This window comes from Syngnathus leptorhynchus, chromosome 14 (genome assembly GCF_054491065.1).
Source record: "Syngnathus leptorhynchus isolate UIUO chromosome 14, UIUO_Slep, whole genome shotgun sequence".
NCBI classification, from domain to species: Eukaryota; Metazoa; Chordata; class Actinopteri; order Syngnathiformes; family Syngnathidae; genus Syngnathus; species Syngnathus leptorhynchus.
The window spans coordinates 5,315,766-5,337,417 of record NC_141208.1 but is presented as its reverse complement, the minus strand read 5'-3'; the positions used below and the strand labels follow the sequence as shown (position 1 = coordinate 5,337,417).

Below are 21,652 nucleotides of genomic sequence, written 5' to 3'. Positions count from 1 at the left end.
ATAATAAATTCGGATGTGCACAAACGCCTGCAGTTTCACACATATTAATAACCCCCAAATACATAATAAAATGTATTTTGTTTGAGTTTTTTTGTAACGTGTCCAAAAATTAACGATTGAAAAAGAGGTAATTTTGTTATTTCAAACAAAGTCTGTCAATTACAACTAAGTACAAACAGGTATTAATTGCATATACTGTAAATAAGAGTGTAAAAAAACATTGAGTAACCTTTTGTATTTTCTCGCGACGTTTTGCTTTTTCTTCTTTTATTTACAGATATTTACACCTTTTACTAATTGACACAAGACTATATATAAGTTAAGAACTTGCATATAAGAGGAAGAAAATTTTGTGTGGATACCTTTTTTGTCGTTGTTGTAAGACATGGAAATAATGATTTTAATTGACAGCTATTGTTGAAGTTCAGTACAAATGTGTTATTATTAGTCCAGTGCATTCTTTATTGTTCAACTTTTAAGAACATACAAATTGAATCAATACCACTTGATCTATTTAAAGGTAACTGTATTTCAACCGAAGAACAGAGTGAGTATGTTTACCCCCCATTGATAAATCGCGAGAGGTGGACCACACAACTGGTCGACGTGTGCCACCTGAGAGCGTCGGTGAGCGGAATCTCTCTCTCTCTCTCTTTCCACTTTCCACAAGCTTTCCACAAGGAAACATGCGTCCCCGGGACATTTCCTCCTCCAGTGGGTCGTCACTCTAAAGGCTGGACTTGGGCAAAGTGTTCTGCAGTCGCGCGTAAATGGCGCAGCCCACAAGGACGCGGCGCTCCTCGGGTTTTTTTAGATGACCAGACCTCCAGTTGGGACCTCTAATGTGGAACATGGGGAGCGAGGTGACGGGAGCTCACCTCACGGCAGTTTTGCTCACAATTATTTTTTGCAGGTGCACGCGTGCACAAGAAACGTTCAATGGAGCCTTTGGTTTTAGTCTGAGTCCCCCGTACCTCAACCTGGCGCAAAGATCGAGGATTTCTGCGACAGCAACCTGCGGAAAGGATGAATTCGGGACACCGAGGGCTGATTTGTACTGTAAACTTGTCGGGGGACCAACCGCTGGACTTTTGACTCAAAATATTCGGGTAAAGATTGCGCGCACCACCATCTGTACTAACATTACAAAGGCACCATTCTGAATATTTCCTGTTGCCTCATACAAGGTTTCAAGTGGCAGAAAGCCTTGGAGATTTCCTCCATTGTTTGTCAAGGAAATAGCCTTCAGCAGTAGAAATGGAAGGGCTCTCCATCACGTTAGGAATAATAGCGCTTCTCAGTCAAACATACGCACAATGCCAGCATTTGAATGCACTGAAGGGGGGACAATAGGGGTCCAATTCTGTTCCTTAAGGTCTAAACTTAATCTCCGGACATATAATATCTTGTTTTTTCCATGTTATTATTTCCCTTTACTTTTGCTGTATTTTGTTGAAATGAAGAAACATGTTCCAGTAAAGTTCCAAAAATGCATTCATTCAAATGAGTGTACTTGTCGTAACCAAATATTTGATATCACGCAGGGCCAGTTCTGTGACTACTGCAACGCGGTCGACCCGAGCAAAGCCCACCCGGTGAGTAGCGCTATCGATGGGACAGAGCGCTGGTGGCAGAGCCCCCCTCTCTCCAAGGGCTTAGGCTACAACCAGGTCAACATCACCCTGGACCTCGGACAGGTAAGATGATCATCATCTTGTTTGCTGTTGGGTTGTTTGGATTTTCCCCCCCCCACTGTTCTCCCTGCTTGGATTTGACCTACTCATTTTTTTTTGGGCGTCTATCAGTAGACCAGAGGAATTGTTGCTAGTTGTGATGTTTTTAGCAATGCTCTTACTAAATATATGTTGCAATGCTCTGTGGATCTTGGAGGTTACGCCACTCTGTTTTCAACAAGATAAGAAATACTGTGTGTAAAGTGTACTGCACTTCTTGATCCTTGTGGTATTTGGACAGAAAACCCATTTATCTTACACGGGCCATGATGAAGATCATTTTCTTCTTATTAAAGTTGATTGATTATGAAGATGTCAAGGTGAAATAACAAATGAATGGTTGCTTTGTATGTTATGAAAGAAAATACACATTCATGAGGATAATTTATATTGTGGCTGCAATATGTGGGGCTTCGAGCAGCTGAATGAGTTGTGTGGTTTCTTTCAAGGCCAGCGCAGGTGGCTTTTCTATACTGCTGCCAGCAGATCAATAAGATAATGACGCTGTTGATGTGTACGGCAAACTTCAAAGCGTGCTCTTCTTTTCTTCTTTTTTTAAACAAGTCGTTTCCGATGATCCTTTGAAAACAAGAGTTGACGGTCGACCGAGTGTAAAGAAGCGGCTTACTTGCGAGGCGAGCATTTTCGACTGTATGTATGCATCCTGATTTTTGTATCAGCGCAAGGTTCACTGGGTTTGTTTGCCAATTTATCAGAAGGGCCACTGCCAAGCATCTTAAACGCGATTGAAACGGCGTGATTAAAGTCTGCTCATATAGTGGCGCAGCCCTCCCTTTCACAGATCCGCTGGCCGAGCTCATCTGTGAAATTACCAACATCGAATCTAATCCGCCTCCAGGCAGACGTACTTTTTCTTTCTGCTGGAGTTCTAATATCCTAAAGTAACAGCAGGCTACTCTTACTCGGTTACTCTCACTCGGCTTAAGCCGCACCAAAATACAAAGTTCTTTTCCGGGAACACGTGGCACGACAATCCGCAAGCAGCCGTCAGGCCATTGTTACCGTAAACACGGACAACGCGTATCAGACATGCGGTCATTGCATTTTTCTAGGGAATGTATTTTAAGAGGCCTGCGGCGTTTACATGTGCTTGTCTGACTGAGTGAGCTGAGCATGTGAGACAAACATAGCGAGCGTTACTGCTGTCTGAGGACCATCTGATGAGCCGGACGGAGCTCATCCTGATACGAGCGACGCCAAATGACTTGAGTGGTTTTTGGAACCATTTTGGAATAAGGAAAAAGCTTTGTAAATTGGTTACTGATCAAGACTTGCAACTGTTCAATGATTAGTAAATTGTTTTCAATGATTCAAGGGAGTTTAGGAGTTGTCTCATTATTTAGCTAGCTCTAGCCTAGCATCACGGTTATATATTGGGCTAAATCTCAAATCCAACTGTCACCATGAGCTTCTACCGTTTGTAACAAACAAAGGGGCCAAAGCTGCGGAGCTAAATGTGGACTCACTGTTTGGCAAGCAGGAGGTCACGCTTGTCGATCTTATCGAATGACGTGTAGCACTCTTATCAAGCCCTTAGCAACGGCTCAGCTAATTAAGAACATAAATATAAACAATTTGAAAACTCTTGGATGAATGCCTGCATCGTAAACTGCCACCATTATTTGTTACTGAGGAGTTTATTGGGTTCAAAGTTGACAGTCTGTACATTAATTGGCATTTAATGACAAATAAATCAAGCCAAGTAGTTACATGGGCTGGTTTTCCTTCATTTATGTAATTTCTTGTGAGCATTTTGACAGTATCTTTGCGTGAAATTTCTCCTCGACGTTCTCTTAAACGCCGTGTTGGTTTTGTCTCTTTAATTGGAGTACAGCGTATATAGTTTGCGGATAATTAAGGTTTCCTTTTTTTTGGTCTCTCAGCAGGCGATGATGTTGAGCGTGCTTGTTTTTCACTCTGTGTGAAAGGAGAGGTCGATTAGGTTCAGGTACAGGGAATGGCTTTGGCTCAGCTGAGTGATCTGCTTTCAAGAATGCAATTTTAGGAGCATTCCCTCGGAACTTAATCCCTTCAGTCAGGACTCCACTTCCCACCAATGTTGTATTTGCTGCCGTCGCCCCCTTTTGTATCCTTCCACGCTTTATTGTTTCATGTCCTTTCTACATTCTCAGGCCTTTACAAAAGTTTGGTTCCCCCCCTCCAAAAAAAAGCATAGCTAAAAAAGACCTGACCCTCTCAGACCAAACAAATAAAGAGGTGATATATTTGGTGATGAGAGTTTCAAGTAATAACAACAACACAATGATGATGTACCATTTGAGCTGCATAAAATCAACAAAACCACGTACATTGTCGTTTCTATGGTAACGAGTGCTCTGTTGCCCCACACAGGTAGAGAACAGACAGGGATGGGTGCCATGAACACAAACAATAAAGTCATGATGATGATGTGTCTTTCTGAGACAGAGCTTGTCTATTCGCAGGGTCGCCATTGCTCCGGTGATGTAAGCGGCCGTCTTTAGCTGGGCTTCCTGGGGCGCCGGGCCAACGTGGCAGATATTTACTACAGTCGCTGCACGTTTGTTAACGGGAGGCTGGGAAAGTGCAACTGCCAGCCTGCACGTCCTTATAAATCTGCTGCTCCACTGTGGGAAAAAAATGTCAGCTAATTTTGTATCTTTTTCCGGACCTCCATACAATAAATCCATTGTGCTTTTTTTAATAGTTGGCTGGTTTCTATGACATGCTGTGATAATGGTGCAGTTGTCCTGCATTCTTAACATTCTTTTTTTTTTTTTATATATATTAAAAAGCATACATGCATATAATTTAACTGCAGTTTCACCATCCAAATATTATTGCAATGGCAGCCAAATCACACGGACATGCACTTTTTTTTTCACGCCTACCACTGCGGCTCTGCGCTGACTGTTTGCCAACTGCCTAATTCCACCATGGAGTCATGGAGAAAAATACACCAGACTAGCGGGCTCCCCACCGCCCTCCGCTGCCCACCTGTTGCGCACAAGCACAAACAGTTGCACCGATACATTGTCGCCGCAAGCCTCCGACGGACTTGATCCGCCGTGACAGAAGGTGATGCCTCCTCCTCTTTGAATGGCATTCCTCTGCACTCAAATCAGGCTCTCACGTGCCGAGATGTCGACTTGATCAGACTTGATGTAGATCTCTGTTGTGCCCTCTGGTTGAACTTTGGCTTCTTGACACTGAGTGGAACTAAATCAGATGCAAAACAAAAGTTGAACATAATTTCTTCTGCCAGCATTCCAAGTTGTGTTGATTTCAGTTAAGAAGCTTCTAGGAACCTATCCACTGTTTTTGTGTGCAAGCCAAATGCACTTTGGCACCATATGCTGGCAAAGTGTTGCCAAAGAACTGTTGAAGTAAGTTGTGGAGCTTCATTTGGACTAAAGTAGTTCTTTATCGCGGCATCTAGACATCACAAAAACACTTAAAAGTAACTCAGCCCGGCCTTACATGCGAGCGAGGCTGGTGTCAAAATAGGTCAGGTGACGAGTCGTGACACGTATGGACCGTTTGACGTACGCCTGCTTCTCGGGTTCCTGACCTTGCACCCCCATAAAAACACGTGTGTCACTGGCATGATGTCAGTCAACGTTTGCTTTTCCTGAGTGTAAATGCCAACAGTCGTGGTTGCTCCTTGACATGCCAAGTGGATATTTGCATGTGTGTGTGTGTGTGTGTGTGTGTGTGTGTGTGTGTGTGTGTGTGTGTGTGTGTGTGTGTGTGTTTATTGTCATTTCGGAATTATCAAGCAGCTCACAGTCAATTTGTGTGCCGTGATAAATGAGCACCGTGAGGTGTGAAATGCTGCGGGCCAGATGCCTCCCGCGTGGCTTTCTGACCCTCTAAATTAACACTTGACAGCATTTCAATCATCTAGAAAAGGGAAAGACACGCTCATGTGCTTGAATGTATTAGAGCGATCTAAAAGAACTTGCCAGTACGGGGCCACGGGTCGAAAAGCTTCTCGTCAGCTGTCAGTGTGAATCACAGTATTGCAAATGAGTGTTAGCAGTTTATCAAACGTGCTTCTTGGAATAGTCAGAGAAATGACTTGCGAATGATGAGAGAAGAAATACTCTTGGTAGATCTGGAAAGCAATAATCTGAAATGACATCAGTGAATCTGATAGGAGTCTTGCTTGGTGCTAAGGATAGATAAAGGCATGGCACCATGATCATTGTTTTATTATCTATATCTTGAAAGAGTCCGCTTGTAAATAATCCATCCATTTCCAATGAATATGGGTGAGTGGACATTTTTTTATGACAGTCCTGTTTTCATCAGTGACTTGTGGGGAGGGAGGGGGGGAGACACAAAATATCCTAATTGAAGTAAACCAAATCACTGGTTACCTTTTTTTATCCAAGTGTGTAGAAAATGGAAAACGAGTCATTTTTCCTTTTTCTTTCCTTTTGTTTTTGTGAAGCAAGACGTCACGATTTCCTTTTTGTAGTTTGACCCCCTCGCCACGTCGGGCGTGTCCCTCCAGCTAATCAGAGAAAATGCCGGATCATGCAACAGGATGGGCAAACAGAGCAGACACCAGGGCTGAAAATAGAAACAAAAGCTTTACGTGGGGAGCTACCCAAAGACTGCCAGGAAGTTTAGCAGGCAGGCAGCATCGGGGTGGTCAGAGACGTGCTGGCTGGCATGCGGAGCCATCTGAAATTCCGCACATAGCGCCAAATTCCCGCCCCCTCCTAATGCCCCGTGAAGCCGAGCGTGCCGCCGCGTGGGGGGAACCTGTCACTGGCCGTAACTCACGCTGGTGAAAATCTTCTCTCCCATGTGATAGATACACAACGGATTAAGATGTTAGCCGCAAGAGTCAGGGCTCGGCCTCTTAACCGTGCGCTTTAATGAACGTCCTTCCCTCTGTTTAGGGTGCGCTATATCCAAGCTCCTATAAAATCCCTCCAATAGACTAAATGCGACCGGCTGCGTTGTTGATGCCGGCGACTTTGAGAGGAATCTTTCAGGATAAGAGCGACCCTGATGTGACATCGCCTGCTTTCATTGCCGTCCTTGTAACTCTGCTCGGCCAGTCTAAACAGACACTTGAAACAAACTCAGAGCCCACATCTTGTTTGAAGTAGCTCTGATATGGAGAAAACTATGGAGACATCAAGCTTATCAATTAATGAGTCAAGAGTTTGGGGAAGGCTCTCTCCTGGATGACTTTGAGGGCAAAGAATAGCATCAATCAATTTTGGGATGAAGGAAAACTCATTGTTGAGGCCGATCCGTGACCTCTGACCTCGCGCATGTTCCGTGAGATGATTGGACAAAAAAAAGTTGTGATTCACTATTGTGTGTGAACTGTCCTAAATTCCAATCTTCATTACTACATTATTAAGAGACCCGTGAACTGTTTGAAATTTGGAGAAGAAAAAAAAACTTCTTTTGAGAGAAACAAAAACTTGCCTGCTGTTTTTTTTTTTCATCAAAGCACTGATGGATACTAGACGAGTGCAGGCCTGCCTTGGAGGCTTCTCCAGAGATATTCTATACAAATGTCTCCAAATAAAAGACGCACGCAATTTTCCATCAATCACTTCAAACCCAAAGAATTTGGAAAGCCCCGCCTGATGGCGCCCCCGTTATTGACATGTTCAATATTGTCTCAGGCTCATTTCCAAGTCCAAAAATCTTCTTCTGGCGGTCAAGTGTGGGTGAGGCTTTTCACGTGGCCTCCAAGACACACAACGCCCGTGCCAGACATTGACAAAGGGAGCTTTGACGATTCCCATTGTGTCACGCTCCATCGAGCTGATGTCACCTGCAAAGATGGAAATATGCGCTACGCCAGAAACAATCACAGACACCATGTTCCGCTCTTGTGTGCTTTTGATGAGCGACGGAGATAAAGGAAGGCTTCATGTGGGCGCAAGTTGAGCTCTGCTCGCAAACACGGTGGCCTTTCTGCTGCTTTTATCCACTCCTCAAATGTTGTTTGTCATCATGTTGACTTGTGCCAACAGCCAGAAGAAAGTCTTACCGCTGTATCCTCTGTAATTATGTAGCCGCCAATAAAGTTTATAAATATATCGCCACAGAAAGCTGTAGCAGGTTGTTCTCCTTGTAACCATATTTTATTTTCATGTTTTGTAGCTGTTTCATGTCGCTTACGTCATCATCAAGTTTGCTAATTCGCCTCGACCCGACTTGTGGGTGCTGGAACGTTCCGTGGACAACGGGAAGACCTTTACCCCCTGGCAGTATTTTGCGCGTAAGTTGTCAAATAGAAATAATAATCAATAGTTTTTCTGAAAAAGCAGCAAATCGTTTTCCGTGTCGCCATCAAACATCAATTGATATAAAAATATGTAAAGTATGTGTTCAATTTCTTTGTTTTTGTTGAGGCAAAAGAAAAAAAGATGCAAGTGCAAAGATTAAAATTCCTTGGACGTTTTTTTTTTTTTGGTGTGCAGATTCAAAACGTGAGTGCATTGAAAGGTTTGGAAAGCAACCCAATGCTCGCCTGGTTAATGACGACGATCAGCTCTGCACCACACATTATTCCAGAATCATCCCTTTGGAGAATGGAGAGGTACATAAATAAATCTCCCCAAATATAATCAAGATGATTATTATTTTGGGTCCAAATGTGCTTTGTGATGTCCAGATTGTGGTGTCCTTGATCAACGGTCGACCCGGCTCCAGAGACTTTACTCGCTCGCCGTTGCTTCAGGATTTCACCAGGGCGACCAACGTTCGCCTGCAATTCCTGCGTACCAACACGCTACTGGGCCACCTCATCTCCAAGGCCCAGCGAGATCCTACCGTCACACGACGGGTGAGGCCTGACTTTATACCTTTTCTTGAATTTTGCCAGATTGAATTGAAATGTGTTGACAGAACTTTTCCATGCCACGTGCGATTAACTCCTGTTGCCGAGCGAGCGAGCGAGCCAAAAACTTTCAAATGAGATTCTTGTGTTCAGTACTTCTACAGTATCAAGGACATCAGCATCGGCGGGCGCTGCGTGTGTCACGGCCACGCCCAGGCGTGCGGGACCGCTCGTGACCCGGAGAAGCCAAACAAGTACGTCATCCACCGCACCTCCAGCGACTCTTCTCTCGAGATTGTCAAACGTTAACTTCCTTCCGTCGTCTGCGTTTATTCATTAACAGAGGTTTTCTACAGTGGAGGCTTTCTTCCTACCTTTACCTCATGTGTTTGTTTCTGAACAAGGTCCGATTGTTTGCTGCACTGATAACTGACATTGTAAACAAATGTTGTCATGTCAATGGCAATCGTGTGTGTAGTGAAAGCACAACTTCAGATTGTTTTGAAGTTAACGGAAATGGAATGAAAGTAGTCTCGTGTCATTTTACTTGCTGATTAATATTGATCGTTGTCATCTCGTCGTGTTGTACGTTCTGTCGCCAGGCTCCGGTGCGAGTGTCGACACAACACTTGCGGTGAGTCATGTGACCGCTGCTGTCCGGGTTTCAGCCAGAAGCAATGGCGCGCCGCCACCGTCGACAGCGCCAACGAGTGTCAGCGTAAGTGCGCGACATGACTTTGTTGTACTTAAAGCCCAAGTGTCCACTTGCTGCTGTTGTGGATGCCCCGATATGGTATCACTCAGCACCTCCTTGAGAGCGGAGAGGGCATTCCTCATATGGCCAGCATGCCAAAGAGTTCAGAGGGGTACAGGGATATCCATTTTAACACTTACCTATTTGTTAAATGTCAGAGATTGCAAAAGATGCTACAAGATAGTAGCAAAATAGGAAAGTAGTAATTGTTGGCAAGGACGTAATGGCTAAGATGTTTGAATGTTGGAAAGACCAAATGTTCTTGCACTGTTTTCATAGAAAATAGAATAAAGTGTAATTACACATCCACTTCAGAAGGTGGCAATAGCGCTCATTTAATTATTATTTTTTCAATTTTCATCTGTGTCAAGGTGTGTTAAAAAAAAGGCCAAGACCTGCAGCTTAATTTAGATTGGATTGTTTCTCGTGATGTTTAACAAGCTTTTTCTTCACTCTTTATCGAGCTTAAGAGCCGTGATGTGACTTTTGTTGGGACTTATAAATGAATTTTATGTGTGTGTGTGGGGGGGTTTCCTCTTCAGCCTGCCAGTGCTTTGCTCATGCCGCCGACTGTTATTACGACCCAGAAGTGGAAGCCAGAGGAGCAAGTTTAGACATCTTCGGTGGCTACAGCGGAGGAGGCGTGTGCACCAACTGCCAGGTATGAAATGCTCGTCAAGTCTCAACTGATTCCTATGCGTGTGTGTGTGCGTTGTCGGAGAGGAAGTCTACTGTATATACAGTCTGACCTCGACCGATCCCATTTCCGTTTACTCAATATTAGAATGAAATCAACACAACAATGCTCAGTTTTAAGTACAGCTGACATTTGATCATTTTGAATGATTGTGTTCATCATGACTCTTCTGACCTCTTTTTAGCACAACACTGCTGGAGTGAACTGTGAGCGATGCATTGACGGCTACTTCAGACCTTACGGAGTGGCCACCGAGTCACCCACTGGATGTATACGTAAGTGATATTTTATATTGGGAGACTTTCTGTGGATCATTTCATCGCTAACATTCAGCATATCCTCCCGCTGAACACATCGAGACTTAGTGCAAAACAAATGAGGCAACAGGTGGTGATGTGCGAGGGTGGGCTGGGAGCTGATTGGATAAAAAAAAAAAAAAAAAACACAATGGCCGCATATGTGTGTGTGTGTGGAGGGGGATTTAAAGTAGGACTATTCGTGGAGCGTTCTGTCTTGCTGGCTTCATGTATGAAAAAGGAAATATGAGTGCATAAAGTAGTTATTTATAGAAATGTACGCCATTGCTCTCAAGTGGGCTCTTCTCTTGTTTACATTTCTCTTGCAGTGCATGTCAGCTCCTTCTCATAGGAATTGCTCCTACAAAGTGAAGGATTGAAGTCAGGGCTGAGAAATTGCTGACATTTAACCTACCGTGCAATTTTATATATATATATATTTAAAAAAATGGGATCAGTTAGATTCAAAACTGTTGTCTTAGAAATGAATTGTGTGTGCGTCGGCAGGCTGCAGGTGCGATGAGCGGACGGCGGCAGGGTGCGAAATGGGTTCCGGGAGGTGCGTTTGCAAAGTGCAATTTGCAGGAGAGAAGTGCCAACGCTGTGCAGAAGGACATTTTCACTATCCTCACTGCATTCGTAAGTTTCTTTCCAATGCTGGAAGTAAGACAGCAATTGTGTCATGCAACTTGGCGGGTGAGCTGAGCGAGTCACAAGCTCGTTCCAGCTTTTCTTTTGTGTCAGCCTTGAAGTGACAAAGGCAAATGTTGAAGATGTCAACTTTTAGGCTGACACATCTGGCACTCTGCATGCTTGAGCAGCAGAAACACATTCGACACACAAGTAGCATTTCCTCATCTTATCACCTCCTTTAAGTCTGCCGGAGCGGAAAGATAAGCTCGGAGTATTTTTTTCTTTCTTTCCAGGGTTCACTTTGAGTGGGAAAAAAAGGAGTAGATTAAACTGGTAAAATTGAAAAATAAATCTTCTTTTCCTATGTATGGCGACTTTTTGCCATCAGGTTATCCCGCTTACCACACAACCACAGAATCCCCTGCAGGACCCACTACAGGTGAGTTGGCATCCCATTAATGATATTAAAAAATACTGTGATACAAATATTCTAAAGCTATTGTTCCCCCCCCTCTGAGGAGTGTCCGCTGGCTGCCCTGTGGGTTTTTTCGGCTCAATCACTTGTCAGCGTGAGTATGATTACTGTACAAATATATAAATGTGCGTCCGGCCAAGAAAATTCCGGTCATCTTAACACTCTCAGCTCAGATGATTAAAAGTATCAACTCAACGACAACCAAACTGTGACCCCGAAGAGCCAACTTTGATACTGAATATCAGCAGGCCATCCGAGATGCTGTTTTAGCACTAGCGTCAACATCACCGTTGCTGTGATTTTACGAGGTTAAGTAATTAAGTTATTCCGCTGTATTTCTTTCCCTCTCTCTAGCGTGTCTCTGCGACGGGGCCGGCGTGGCTGAGAGCATCTGCGGTATCGGGGGTCAGTGTATTTGCCTCCCCAACTACGGAGGCGAGGGCTGCGAGCAATGTGCACCAGGCTACTACGGGTACCCGGAATGCGCTGGTGAGTTGTGTCACAATCTCCCCCCCCCTAAAAAATGTTTTGGGTTGACTATATCAGGCACGCTTCATTCCTCCAGCCTGCCAGTGTTCTCGGGAAGGTTCATACGGCAGCATGTGCAATCCGCTGTCTGGTCAGTGTGTGTGTCTGCCCGGGGTGGTGGGTCAGCAGTGTGACCATTGCGCTTCGGGACGTAAGTTCCCTTCGTGCTCAGGTAACAAATGCCGCCCAAAAAAAGAACTGTACTGTTTTGTATTTTTGGGGGTTGGAGATTTATTTATCACTTTGTGCCTTCAGCTTCCATCAGTCAATGCAATCCGCATGGGACAGAGCACACAGAACCACAAACGGTAAAAAAAATTATGAAATGCTGTCAACTAAGCAGAGCGGGGTACACATTGATTTTTTTTATGTCAGTGCACGAGTGGGTCACTTTCAGAATTTACCCTGCTCAATCCAATTCTTTGACTGCTTACTGTTTTTTTGTTGTTGTTTTTTTGGCAACGATAACGCAGCTTTGTTGCCAAGCCCGCCTCCAGCGAACGGGAAAGTGGCCTTTTTCCTCCTTGAAACGTTAGCGTCATTAAAAATAAAGGAAAGGAGACTTCCTGCCCTTTGGAAAGGAAGCAAAACAAGAAATTAAAGTAGTACTTTGCTACGTTCACCTTCACCATTTCTAATGTGTGAAAGAAAGAAAAGCTGAAGATTGAGATCATGATCAAATATATCTATTTTTTAAAAAACAACTTTTTCTAGATTGTGGTCAACTGGTGCCTCCCTCCTTTGTTTTAGGGTTTCTGCCGCTGCCGAGCCAACACGGAAGGTGCCTTATGCGACAGGTGCAAGGCTCTTCACTGGAACCTGGCAGCCGACAACGCATACGGCTGTGAAGGTAACTTTCCAAAGCTTCCAGCCAGCCATCGTTCTCATGGCTGAGAAACTCAACATGGAGATGGTTATTATGTATAAAGTTAAGTTTGGCATGAAAGCAAGTTCAAATGAAAAAGAAAGGCCTCCTGCTTTACTTGGATACTTTTACTACTTACAAGAATGTGACCTCTACAACAAGAAGGGAAGAAAAAGAAGAAAAAAAACGTTTTTAATATCTAAAGAATGCCTCTGCTGGATATTTATGGGGATGTTTTGATTTCACTCGGTTGACTTTAAAGGTCCTGGTGAGCTTTTGAACGATTGCTCTTCACCCATGAAAGTATCCTGCAATTAGAGTCTATTCAGCACATAACCGTCCCCTCTTTCTTTGCTTTTTTTGTTTTTTTTTTGTTTGTTTTTTGTATTTCATTGCAGGGTGCAGGTGTGAAGTCAAAGGAACGCTGAGTGGTGTTGGAGACTGTGAGCAGGTAATGAATTTGGAACTCATGATTCTTCAATTGCTTTTGAATCATGTCTTGTGTCTACAATATCGAATCGGCGTGCCTATTTTTTTGCATCTGTGCAGAGAAACGGGCAGTGCCGCTGCAAGCCTCACGTGGGCGGGCGTACGTGCGACACCTGCCACGACGGCTACTTCCTGTTGCAGAAAAAGAATTATTTCGGCTGCCGAGGTGAGTCCAGGTGCTCGTTCTTCTTGACCCCAAATCATATTTGAATCCCTTGCAGGTTGTGAGTGCGACGTAGGTGGCGCTATCAACGCGGCTTGCGACATGGCGTCCGGCCAATGCCGTTGCCGTAGCAACGTAGACGGCCTGAAATGCACACAGTAGGACTTGTCCAAACATTTCACTAAGATTGTTACATTGTTGCGGTTTTATTTCAAGCTGCATTTTCTCTCAGACCGGCGCCGAGTTTTTATTTCCCCGACTTGCATCAGTTCAAGTTTGAGGTGGAGGAGGGCACGGCGCCAAACGGCAGGCCTGTGCGTTTCGCTTACGACCCGCAAGAGTTCCCAGAGTTCAGCTGGAGAGGTTATGCTGAGCTGTCCCCTGCACAGGTGAGGACGCATTCCAATAATAATCAATAATACAGTTCAAAATATTCATACAATTAATTATTTTACGCTCATCCTTTGTCTATCTCATCCAAAAATACAAATCAAATAATAGTGTTTAGTCTTTTCAAATATAAGTCCATCCATGAGTGAGTCACTCCCCGAAATGGTTGCTACGAGATGGCGGCAAATCACTACTTTTGTCTAAATGAAGCTCCTCAACTCACTTCAGCATAGGGCCTTGACACCAAAATGGCGACAAAGTAATACTTGTATGTCTCATTAAAGACATTTCCTGTACATTTACATGCCTTCTCCATACTTAATGCCTTACCTCGTCCTCCTTTTCCTCTCTAATTTTCACTTCTGCTCTTCAGATTTCCATGTGATGCTTTCTATCCATCCATCCCTCCTTCCTAAACATTTCAATCTTACGCAGTGTAATCGACCACCGACAGCTTCCTCTCAGCTCTTCTGCAGCAATTTCTTGAGCTGTCTCTTTTCAGCCAGAGGTGATCCTTTCCCTTCCACTCCGCTTTCCCGCTACTTTCCACATTGTAATGCGCTACGCCACCCCGCGGTATAACGGAAGAGCCACACGATTAAGAGCGAGGGTTACAGTGGCGGATGAAGCCGGCTCGCGGCGGTGCTGCGACTGTAAGTGGAGGCCCTCGCTTTTTTTTTTTTTTTCTTCCTCCGCCAGCTTGACGTGTGTTGATTAACCCTCATGTGATTGCGCAACTGCTTTGCCCTCTTAACCCCATCCAAAGCGGATCCCATGTCTGATCCAGTCAGTTTTTTTTTCATTTTTATTATCCCCCGCAGAGTGAAGTCAGAGTTGTAGTGCATGTTGAGCTGAAAGATGCCAAGCACAACTTATTCCGCGTGGTGCTGCGATTCACTAACCCGAACCGTGGCGGTGTGGGTGGTAGCGTCCAGGCGGCCAATTACAGAGGCCGTGCGGGTAAGTCAGCGTCTGGAGAGTGAAATCCCACATGACAACAAAATCAGAGGTTCTCAGTCGGTTTCTCTCGGGACCCGCATTTTCCCAGCATTTCTTGTAAGATATCACATTTTTAAAGCCAAATGCACATCATGCATGCATTTCATTTATGGAATCCAGGAATCGCATTGTCATCTATAACAAATAAAAAGAAAATGAAATTGAAAATAGTCATACATTTACAATGAAGCCACAAAATTACAATGAGAGTTGGCACCAAGTCGATTTTGGGTCCCGACCCACTCGTTGAGAATCACTGATTGAAACGAACACATTATGGAAGCCTTTTGCCTTTTTTAAAGATTGACTCAAATGTCTCGTTAAATGTCTCTCTGTGTGCGCCTGCAGCATCACATCAGAGTAAGGAAGTGATTTTCCCTGAAAGTCAGCAACCATCGTTCCTCACCGTGCCCGGAGACGGCTTTGCTGAGCCCTTTGCTTTGACGCCCGGCAACTGGATCATCCGCATCATAGCGCCCGGGGTTCTCCTTGTGAGTTTCCACATAAAGCCATCTCTGATCAAAACAATGTCCAAAATATCTTTTCCTCTTCAGGACTATTTGGTCCTGCTGCCTCAGGATTACTACGAGGCTCCGCTGTTGCGCAAAGAGATCACAGAGCCGTGCACATACGCGCCCACGCCGCGAAGGGATAAAAAGTAATTTTATATTTTCTTTGTTTCAAGTTCAGAGAGGCACGTGGCATATTTGGGCTTTACTACTTATGTCTGGCAGTTGTTTGCTGTTCAAGCACGCGGCCATGGATGCCTTCGGTTGGGCTTTGGGGTCGCAGGGAAGCCTCTCGAGTCGGAGGGGCCGCAAGAGGAGGCAGGCCCCCGTGCGACGGCCCACCCCGGATCACCCTGACATGGCCTTTCTGCATGGCACGCAGGTGACGCAAGAGAAAGGCCTTTTACAACTTTTATGCTTCTAACTGGAGTGGTGCTCATATTGTGTGCCCCTCCCACCATGCAGTCTCAGCTGCAGCTCAGTCTACCTGTTGCTCATCCCGGTCCTCACGCTCTCATCCTGGAGTACGCCAGCCAGGTGGACAGTGTCCAGAACGTCAACATCCTGGTAGGTGTCCAACAGGGTGGACAGATTCGTGCCAGAGCCAACGTTTACAGCTGTGACTACAGGTGAGTCTTGCAAATGGCCAGCAAATATGCAAATGTTTCATCACCAAATTTTTTGTGTAGCTTTTTGTGCCGGAGCGTGGCATTGGACAGCAAGAACCAGGTGGCTATGCTCCAGCTGGCTCACAGGGCGCAACTTCTCCTGCAGACATCCACAGCTTCCTTCTTACTGGTGAGAAAGGTTTTTGCGGGACAGATGGTCTGGTTTTCTGAAGATACTGAGTCGACCATGCGTTTGTGTGCAGCATAAAGTGTACGCAGTTCCTGCGAAGGAGTTCTCCATGGAGTATGTGGAGGCCAAAGTGCTTTGCGTCTCCACTCACGGTCGCTTCACTGAAGACAGGTAAATGGCGTGCTGCCTTATCATTTACTAATAGAGGCTTACAAAAGGTCAAGAGAAGGTCAGTTGCTCACAATATGGTACAAGTGAGTACCAGTAGTGGCATGCAGACGCCCTCTAGTGTTGGGATGGGCAATTTAAATTTGATATATGGACAAAATAAATGTGAAAAATGACTTCTCGTACTAAATGTGACTTTTTTTGTGGTTTTAGTCAGCACTGCCTTGTGAGCCACTTGGACAAGCCTTCGCCGGGCTGGATTTTGCACGCGGCCCGCGACGGGGAACTCATCGCCGCCCGCCAACAAGGAGACAACGTAGACTGGCGGCAGAGACGACAGTCCGACTTATTCCGTCACGGTGACAAGATTCTCCTCAAATACCCTCAGGTATCACTGAATCTCACCTCGGCGCCTTGGCTGCATCACGTCTGTCATTTTGAAAGGCGTGGTCTTTCCGTCCATTCAGACGGAGATAAGCTTCACCCCCAAGGTGCCCCTCCCTGGCAGATATGTGCTGGTTGTGCATTATCGTCAGCCGGAGCACGTTACCTTTCCGGTGGAGGTCCGAGTAGACGCCGGTTATAAGTGGAAGGGTACGTTTAGCCGCCAGCCAGGCTGCTTTTCTTCTCTCGTCACTTCCTGAAATGCGCTTTCCTCGCAGGTTCCATCAACGTGACGTTCTGCCCCTCGGTGTCTGGCTGCAGAGACGCGCTGGTCGCCGACGGCCGGACCGTCCTCGACTTTTCCCAGCAATCATGGCAGCCGCCAAGAATCTCTGTGATCGTTCCTCCTCGGAAAACTCTCATTCTGGTCAGGGTTTTTTAATTTTTTCTGGAATCCACTTTTTATTGTGCTTGGTGTTATTAATTCTTGAGGTTCATTTCCTGTTCTTTTCTCTACTCTTGTGTGTAGGATCATATATTGCTGGTTCCTGAGAATCGTTACAGCCCAGACGTCCTGAGAGAGAAGCCTCTGGATCAGTCCGCACTTTTTATCCAGCAGTGCCGAGGAGAAGGCTTCTTCATTGAGTAGGTGCTCATTTTAAATCCCCCGCTTTTTGAAGGATTTCAAACTTGGTTTCTTTGCTATCCTGAAATTTAAATTGAACTTCAGCGGTGATATAAGAGTCTTGCTTACTTCTCTCCTCAGCCCCAGAACATCTTCCCAATTCTGCAGAGACTCTGCCCGCTCTCTGGTGGCATTTTACAACGACGGGGCTCTGCCCTGCGAATGTGACCAGTCTGGCTCCATCGGATCTACGTGTGATCCAGCCGGGGGACAATGTCCCTGTAGGCCTCACGTCATCGGTCGGAGATGTACAAAATGCGCCACGGGCTACTTCGCCTTCCCCTACTGCAGACGTGAGTGGAAAACAAACTGCGCAACATCTTCCGGCGCATATTGCAATGTCTTCCTCCGTAGCGTGCGAGTGCGGCCGCCGGCTGTGCGACGAGGTGACGGGCCGCTGCTTGTGCCCGCCTCAGACCGTCAGGCCGGCCTGCGACGTGTGTCGGAACCAAACGTTCAGTTATCATCCCCTTCTGGGCTGCCAGGGCTGCGACTGCTCCGGGAACGGCCTCCGAGCCAACGCCGGGCCCGGCTGCCACCACGTCACCGGACAATGCAGGTGAACGCTCGTCTTGTGGCCTTTTCTTCCTTCGCTTAGCAACTACCTGACCGTGTGTGTGTAATGAAATGTAGCTGCAAGCCCAGAGTTGGCGGGCGGCAGTGTGATCGATGCGCCGCAGGTTATTACCGTTTTCCCGATTGCGTCCCCTGCGACTGCGAGCAAGGCGGGGTCACGCCCGACGTGTGTCACCCCGACACCGGGATGTGTCTCTGCAAGGTACACCGAATACGCCAAATTGTCTGTTTTGCCTGTTTACCCTCTCTCTGTATGTCTGTAGAAAAATGTAGACGGTGTCAGATGCGACACGTGTCGGGAAGGCTCCTTCTACTTTGACCCGGCCGACCCTAACGGCTGCACCGGCTGCTTCTGCTTCGGAGCCACCGACAAGTGTCACAGCTCCAGAAAACGCAGGGGCAAGGTAGGAGTCGTGCACAATTGCAGGTAAACATGAACGTCAAATGACTCAGTGTTTTTTTTTAGTTTGTGGACATGCGCGGCTGGAGGTTGGAACGTTCCGACCGCCGAGAGCTTCCGTCCGTTTTGAACGTGGCCAGTAACATGGTGGTGGCGGACATTCAGGAGCTTCCGTCTTCCATTCAAGCTCTGCACTGGGTGGCGCCGGCCTCGTACCAGGGAGACAGGGTGAGTCCGAGACTTAAGAAGATCATCGAAATACACTTAAAGAAGAATGAGTGATTATTTTTTTTCATCTTCTTATTTGGTATAGGCTGATGGCTGTATTTTTGTCCTCCCAGGTTTCATCTTATGGTGGTTTCCTCACCTACCAGTCCAAATCCTTTGGAATTCCCAGTGAGGGAATGATTCTGATAGACACAACACCTGATGTCCTACTGATTGTAAGTTAACATGTTTTCTGTTAGTATTGTTGTTTTCATGTTGTTGAAATAAACATTTTCATGTTTTGCCTCTAGAGTAAGGACATGACACTGGTCCATTTTGCTCCTCAAGTCCAGATGCCAGACAGACTGTATCAAGGCCGAGTCCAGATTGTTGAGGTAAACAAATCAAAAGAGCTCACAGCTTGTCAGACTACTTTTAAATTCATATAAAATCTTGCTTTGTGATTCTGCAATTGTCCATCAGCTTTTTTTCTGTTGTCCACAGGGAAACTGGCGCCATGCTGGCACCAATAGGCCCGTGTCCAGAGAAGAGCTGATGATGGTTCTGGCGGGCCTGGCGCGTCTGGAGATCCGAGCCTTGTATTTTACGCAGAGCCAGCGGCTCAGTCTGGGCCAGGTGGGCTTAGAGGAAGCCACCGATACGGGGACGGGGGGTCCTGGGAACACCGTGGAGGTCTGCTCCTGCCCTCCTCAGTTCTCCGGAGACTCCTGCCAGGTGAGTGGAATTTTTCTCAGACTTTCAATTTGATCTTGAGCAATTCCACGGCCCCATCGCAGCTCTGAGAAATAACGGGGAGGATCACCTTCTCAGGCGTTGACTGAAATAGCGTGGTGTCATCTCTCTGAGGAGGGACCGCCTCTACTAAGGTTGTCCCGACACGCCCGAAATAAACGTAGCAACCTTCTGCCCCGGGGGCCAAAGTCATCAGCTGAAGACTCGGGCGGAATGTGCTGCTGGGAAATAACCGGCCGGCCAAAACGGCGTGGCCTCGGGCTATGACGGGACGGCGATGCACAATCACGCAGACATAATATTAGCTGTTATAAAGCCGGGATCGCTGCCATGGCTGCAGCTGAAAAAAGACTTTTTTTTTTTTCCCCATACACGCATTCCATCTAGTCTCTGGGACTCTTTGTTGAGATTCAGTGTTTGTTTTCCACCTCTGCTTATAAGAACAGTACAGTGAGATAGTGGTTCGCGTTTTTGCAACACAGTCGAGAGGTCGTGGGTTTGAACCATGAAGCCATGGATGGAAATTAAACATGAAGCAAGCTTGGAAGAGGAAGTTGAGTCTACAAGTGGAGAAACTTCACCTGACCTCACTGTTACTCATAAACTAGAGTGACTTTTATTGTGTATGCACAGTTCAAGTGTGTGTGTGTGTGACAAAGTCCAGCAGACACACCTAAAAAAGTTTGTGTGTTTGTTTTCACACTATGATTCAGGTGTGAGTCGACTGTCTGAGGGTGTCTGACACAACTGTAAAACACACACACACAGTCACACATACACACACTGCGCTCGGACAAAATCTAGTTTAGCGTCTTTGTAAATTTGCCAAACCCTCAATAGGCATTCCAGATATACAAATCAACAAATATATCAGATAAAAAAAGTGATTATTTGCTAATATTTCACACTCCTCTCGTCTTATCAGATGGTATTCAGCCATATTTGTGTGTGTGTGTGTATACCGACCAAGGAATGAGAGCGCACCTTAACAACTGCATGTGCGTGCTTGTGCGTCTCCCCCCTGTACAGTCAGTCGGAGATGGGGCGTGTCTTCATTGTCAGTGTGCGTGTTTAAGAGGCCGAAGCAGGGGAAAGTGGAGCGTTATATCACACGGACTCAACATCGGCAATAATGTCAGATAGCTCCATGGGCCGACACCGCCGCTCCGGAGGGCTTTTGCTCAGGATCGTACTGTGGGGGTCTCTGATGGCGCTGTGCTGGGCCGGCAACAGGCCCCGACACGGAGGGGCGACTCGACCCCGACACGGCAAACATGTCGGCAGATTGAGGTTGAGACCGCAGGCGGATCAGTGGCTGGAGTATCCCAGTTTAAACGGGCAAGAGAGCGACGGGGTACACGTGGTCTCCTTTCCTTCACGCTTTCCTTCTCTCAGCAACGACTTGGCCAGGAATCGGATTGAGGTAAAGGGTGGCTCTCAAGGTGTTTGTTCATCTGGGGAGGAAGGGCAAAGGCCGCGCTCTCTGCACTTTGGATTTACTCGTTCTTTGAAGGGCGTTTCAAGAGATTTGATACAAAAAGAAATATATTGGATGAATTTAAAGTCTCAAGTGGACATTGCTGTCATATTGTTTCTTCTCTTTTTTTTTTTATTGTAGAACTGCGCCCCCGGATACTTTCGAGATGGCAACGGGCCATATCTGGGTCGCTGTGTGCCGTGTAATTGTAACGGTCTGGCGGAAGAGTGCGAGGACTGGACCGGGAGGTGTCTGGTGAGCTCCTCAAATACTCCATTACAGTTGATGCTCCAATCAACCCATTTTTAAAAAGAGAAAATGAATACAAGGTCTATCTTGTGTTTCCCCCATTTTATTTATCTTTTAATCACCGTAAATGTTTGCTATGGCGTGGTGGTTTTCTCCTTGTCATTATTCTCCTTGAAGGGAGGATGAGTCTGTGCACATTTGAACATCTCAATCATCTCCATTACGTTATGGTCATGCAAGACCGGGCCTGCGTTGCCGCGTGTACGCCGCCCTTGCAGCGACATCAAACGCATTCTCTACTTCAAGTTGAAGTGTGTGTGTGTGTGTGTGTGTGTGTGTGTGTGTGTGTGTGTGTGTGTGCAAATAAAAAGACTTGATGGTCCGCTTGCAAAGTGCATGCCCAAAAGTCCAATTTTGTCCTCATTGTCTGTCTCAGAATTGTCAATACAACACAGCAGGAGACAGATGTGAATACTGCAGAGAGGGTTACTATGGTAACGCGGCTCAGAGGACGTGCAAGGTGTGTCCCTGCCCTTTCAGTACGGCCACAAACAGGTGATTTAAGACAAACCAGCGCTCACAACCAGATGTTTTCTAGTTACAT

General features: G+C 46.1%; 1 protein-coding gene across 4 annotated transcripts in view; it reads left to right on the top strand.

The window, feature by feature from the left end:
• The window catches only part of LOC147046180 (laminin subunit alpha-3-like), a 32,729-nt gene that overhangs the window by 611 nt on the left and 10,466 nt on the right, over positions 1-21,652 (top strand). Inside the window, exons 2-43 of one of the 4 annotated variants that reach the window (XM_085929230.1) lie at positions 521-547; positions 671-1,109; positions 1,545-1,697; positions 7,875-7,992; positions 8,195-8,313; positions 8,389-8,559; positions 8,707-8,807; positions 9,156-9,271; positions 9,850-9,968; positions 10,189-10,279; positions 10,808-10,939; positions 11,322-11,372; positions 11,452-11,502; positions 11,763-11,897; positions 11,974-12,108; positions 12,192-12,244; positions 12,687-12,786; positions 13,200-13,252; positions 13,351-13,456; positions 13,512-13,611; positions 13,686-13,842; positions 14,665-14,803; positions 15,191-15,333; positions 15,397-15,500; positions 15,577-15,733; positions 15,817-15,980; positions 16,041-16,149; positions 16,223-16,320; positions 16,531-16,705; positions 16,785-16,911; positions 16,980-17,128; positions 17,231-17,346; positions 17,468-17,679; positions 17,741-17,945; positions 18,020-18,164; positions 18,226-18,366; positions 18,429-18,590; positions 18,704-18,805; positions 18,881-18,964; positions 19,074-19,304; positions 20,941-21,054; positions 21,485-21,603. In XM_085929230.1, coding sequence (XP_085785356.1) covers positions 843-1,109; positions 1,545-1,697; positions 7,875-7,992; positions 8,195-8,313; positions 8,389-8,559; positions 8,707-8,807; positions 9,156-9,271; positions 9,850-9,968; positions 10,189-10,279; positions 10,808-10,939; positions 11,322-11,372; positions 11,452-11,502; positions 11,763-11,897; positions 11,974-12,108; positions 12,192-12,244; positions 12,687-12,786; positions 13,200-13,252; positions 13,351-13,456; positions 13,512-13,611; positions 13,686-13,842; positions 14,665-14,803; positions 15,191-15,333; positions 15,397-15,500; positions 15,577-15,733; positions 15,817-15,980; positions 16,041-16,149; positions 16,223-16,320; positions 16,531-16,705; positions 16,785-16,911; positions 16,980-17,128; positions 17,231-17,346; positions 17,468-17,679; positions 17,741-17,945; positions 18,020-18,164; positions 18,226-18,366; positions 18,429-18,590; positions 18,704-18,805; positions 18,881-18,964; positions 19,074-19,304; positions 20,941-21,054; positions 21,485-21,603 — 5,324 coding nt within the window. In that variant the 5' untranslated portion in view covers positions 521-547; positions 671-842. Of the gene's footprint in view, positions 1-520; positions 1,110-1,544; positions 1,698-7,874; positions 7,993-8,194; positions 8,314-8,388; positions 8,560-8,706; positions 8,808-9,155; positions 9,272-9,849; positions 9,969-10,188; positions 10,280-10,807; positions 10,940-11,321; positions 11,373-11,451; positions 11,503-11,762; positions 11,898-11,973; positions 12,109-12,191; positions 12,245-12,686; positions 12,787-13,199; positions 13,253-13,350; positions 13,457-13,511; positions 13,612-13,685; positions 13,843-14,664; positions 14,804-15,190; positions 15,334-15,396; positions 15,501-15,576; positions 15,734-15,816; positions 15,981-16,040; positions 16,150-16,222; positions 16,321-16,530; positions 16,706-16,784; positions 16,912-16,979; positions 17,129-17,230; positions 17,347-17,467; positions 17,680-17,740; positions 17,946-18,019; positions 18,165-18,225; positions 18,367-18,428; positions 18,591-18,703; positions 18,806-18,880; positions 18,965-19,073; positions 19,305-20,940; positions 21,055-21,484; positions 21,604-21,652 lie in introns of all 4 variants that reach the window. The other 3 variants (XM_085929228.1, XM_085929231.1, XM_085929229.1) reach the window with 3 other exon arrangements.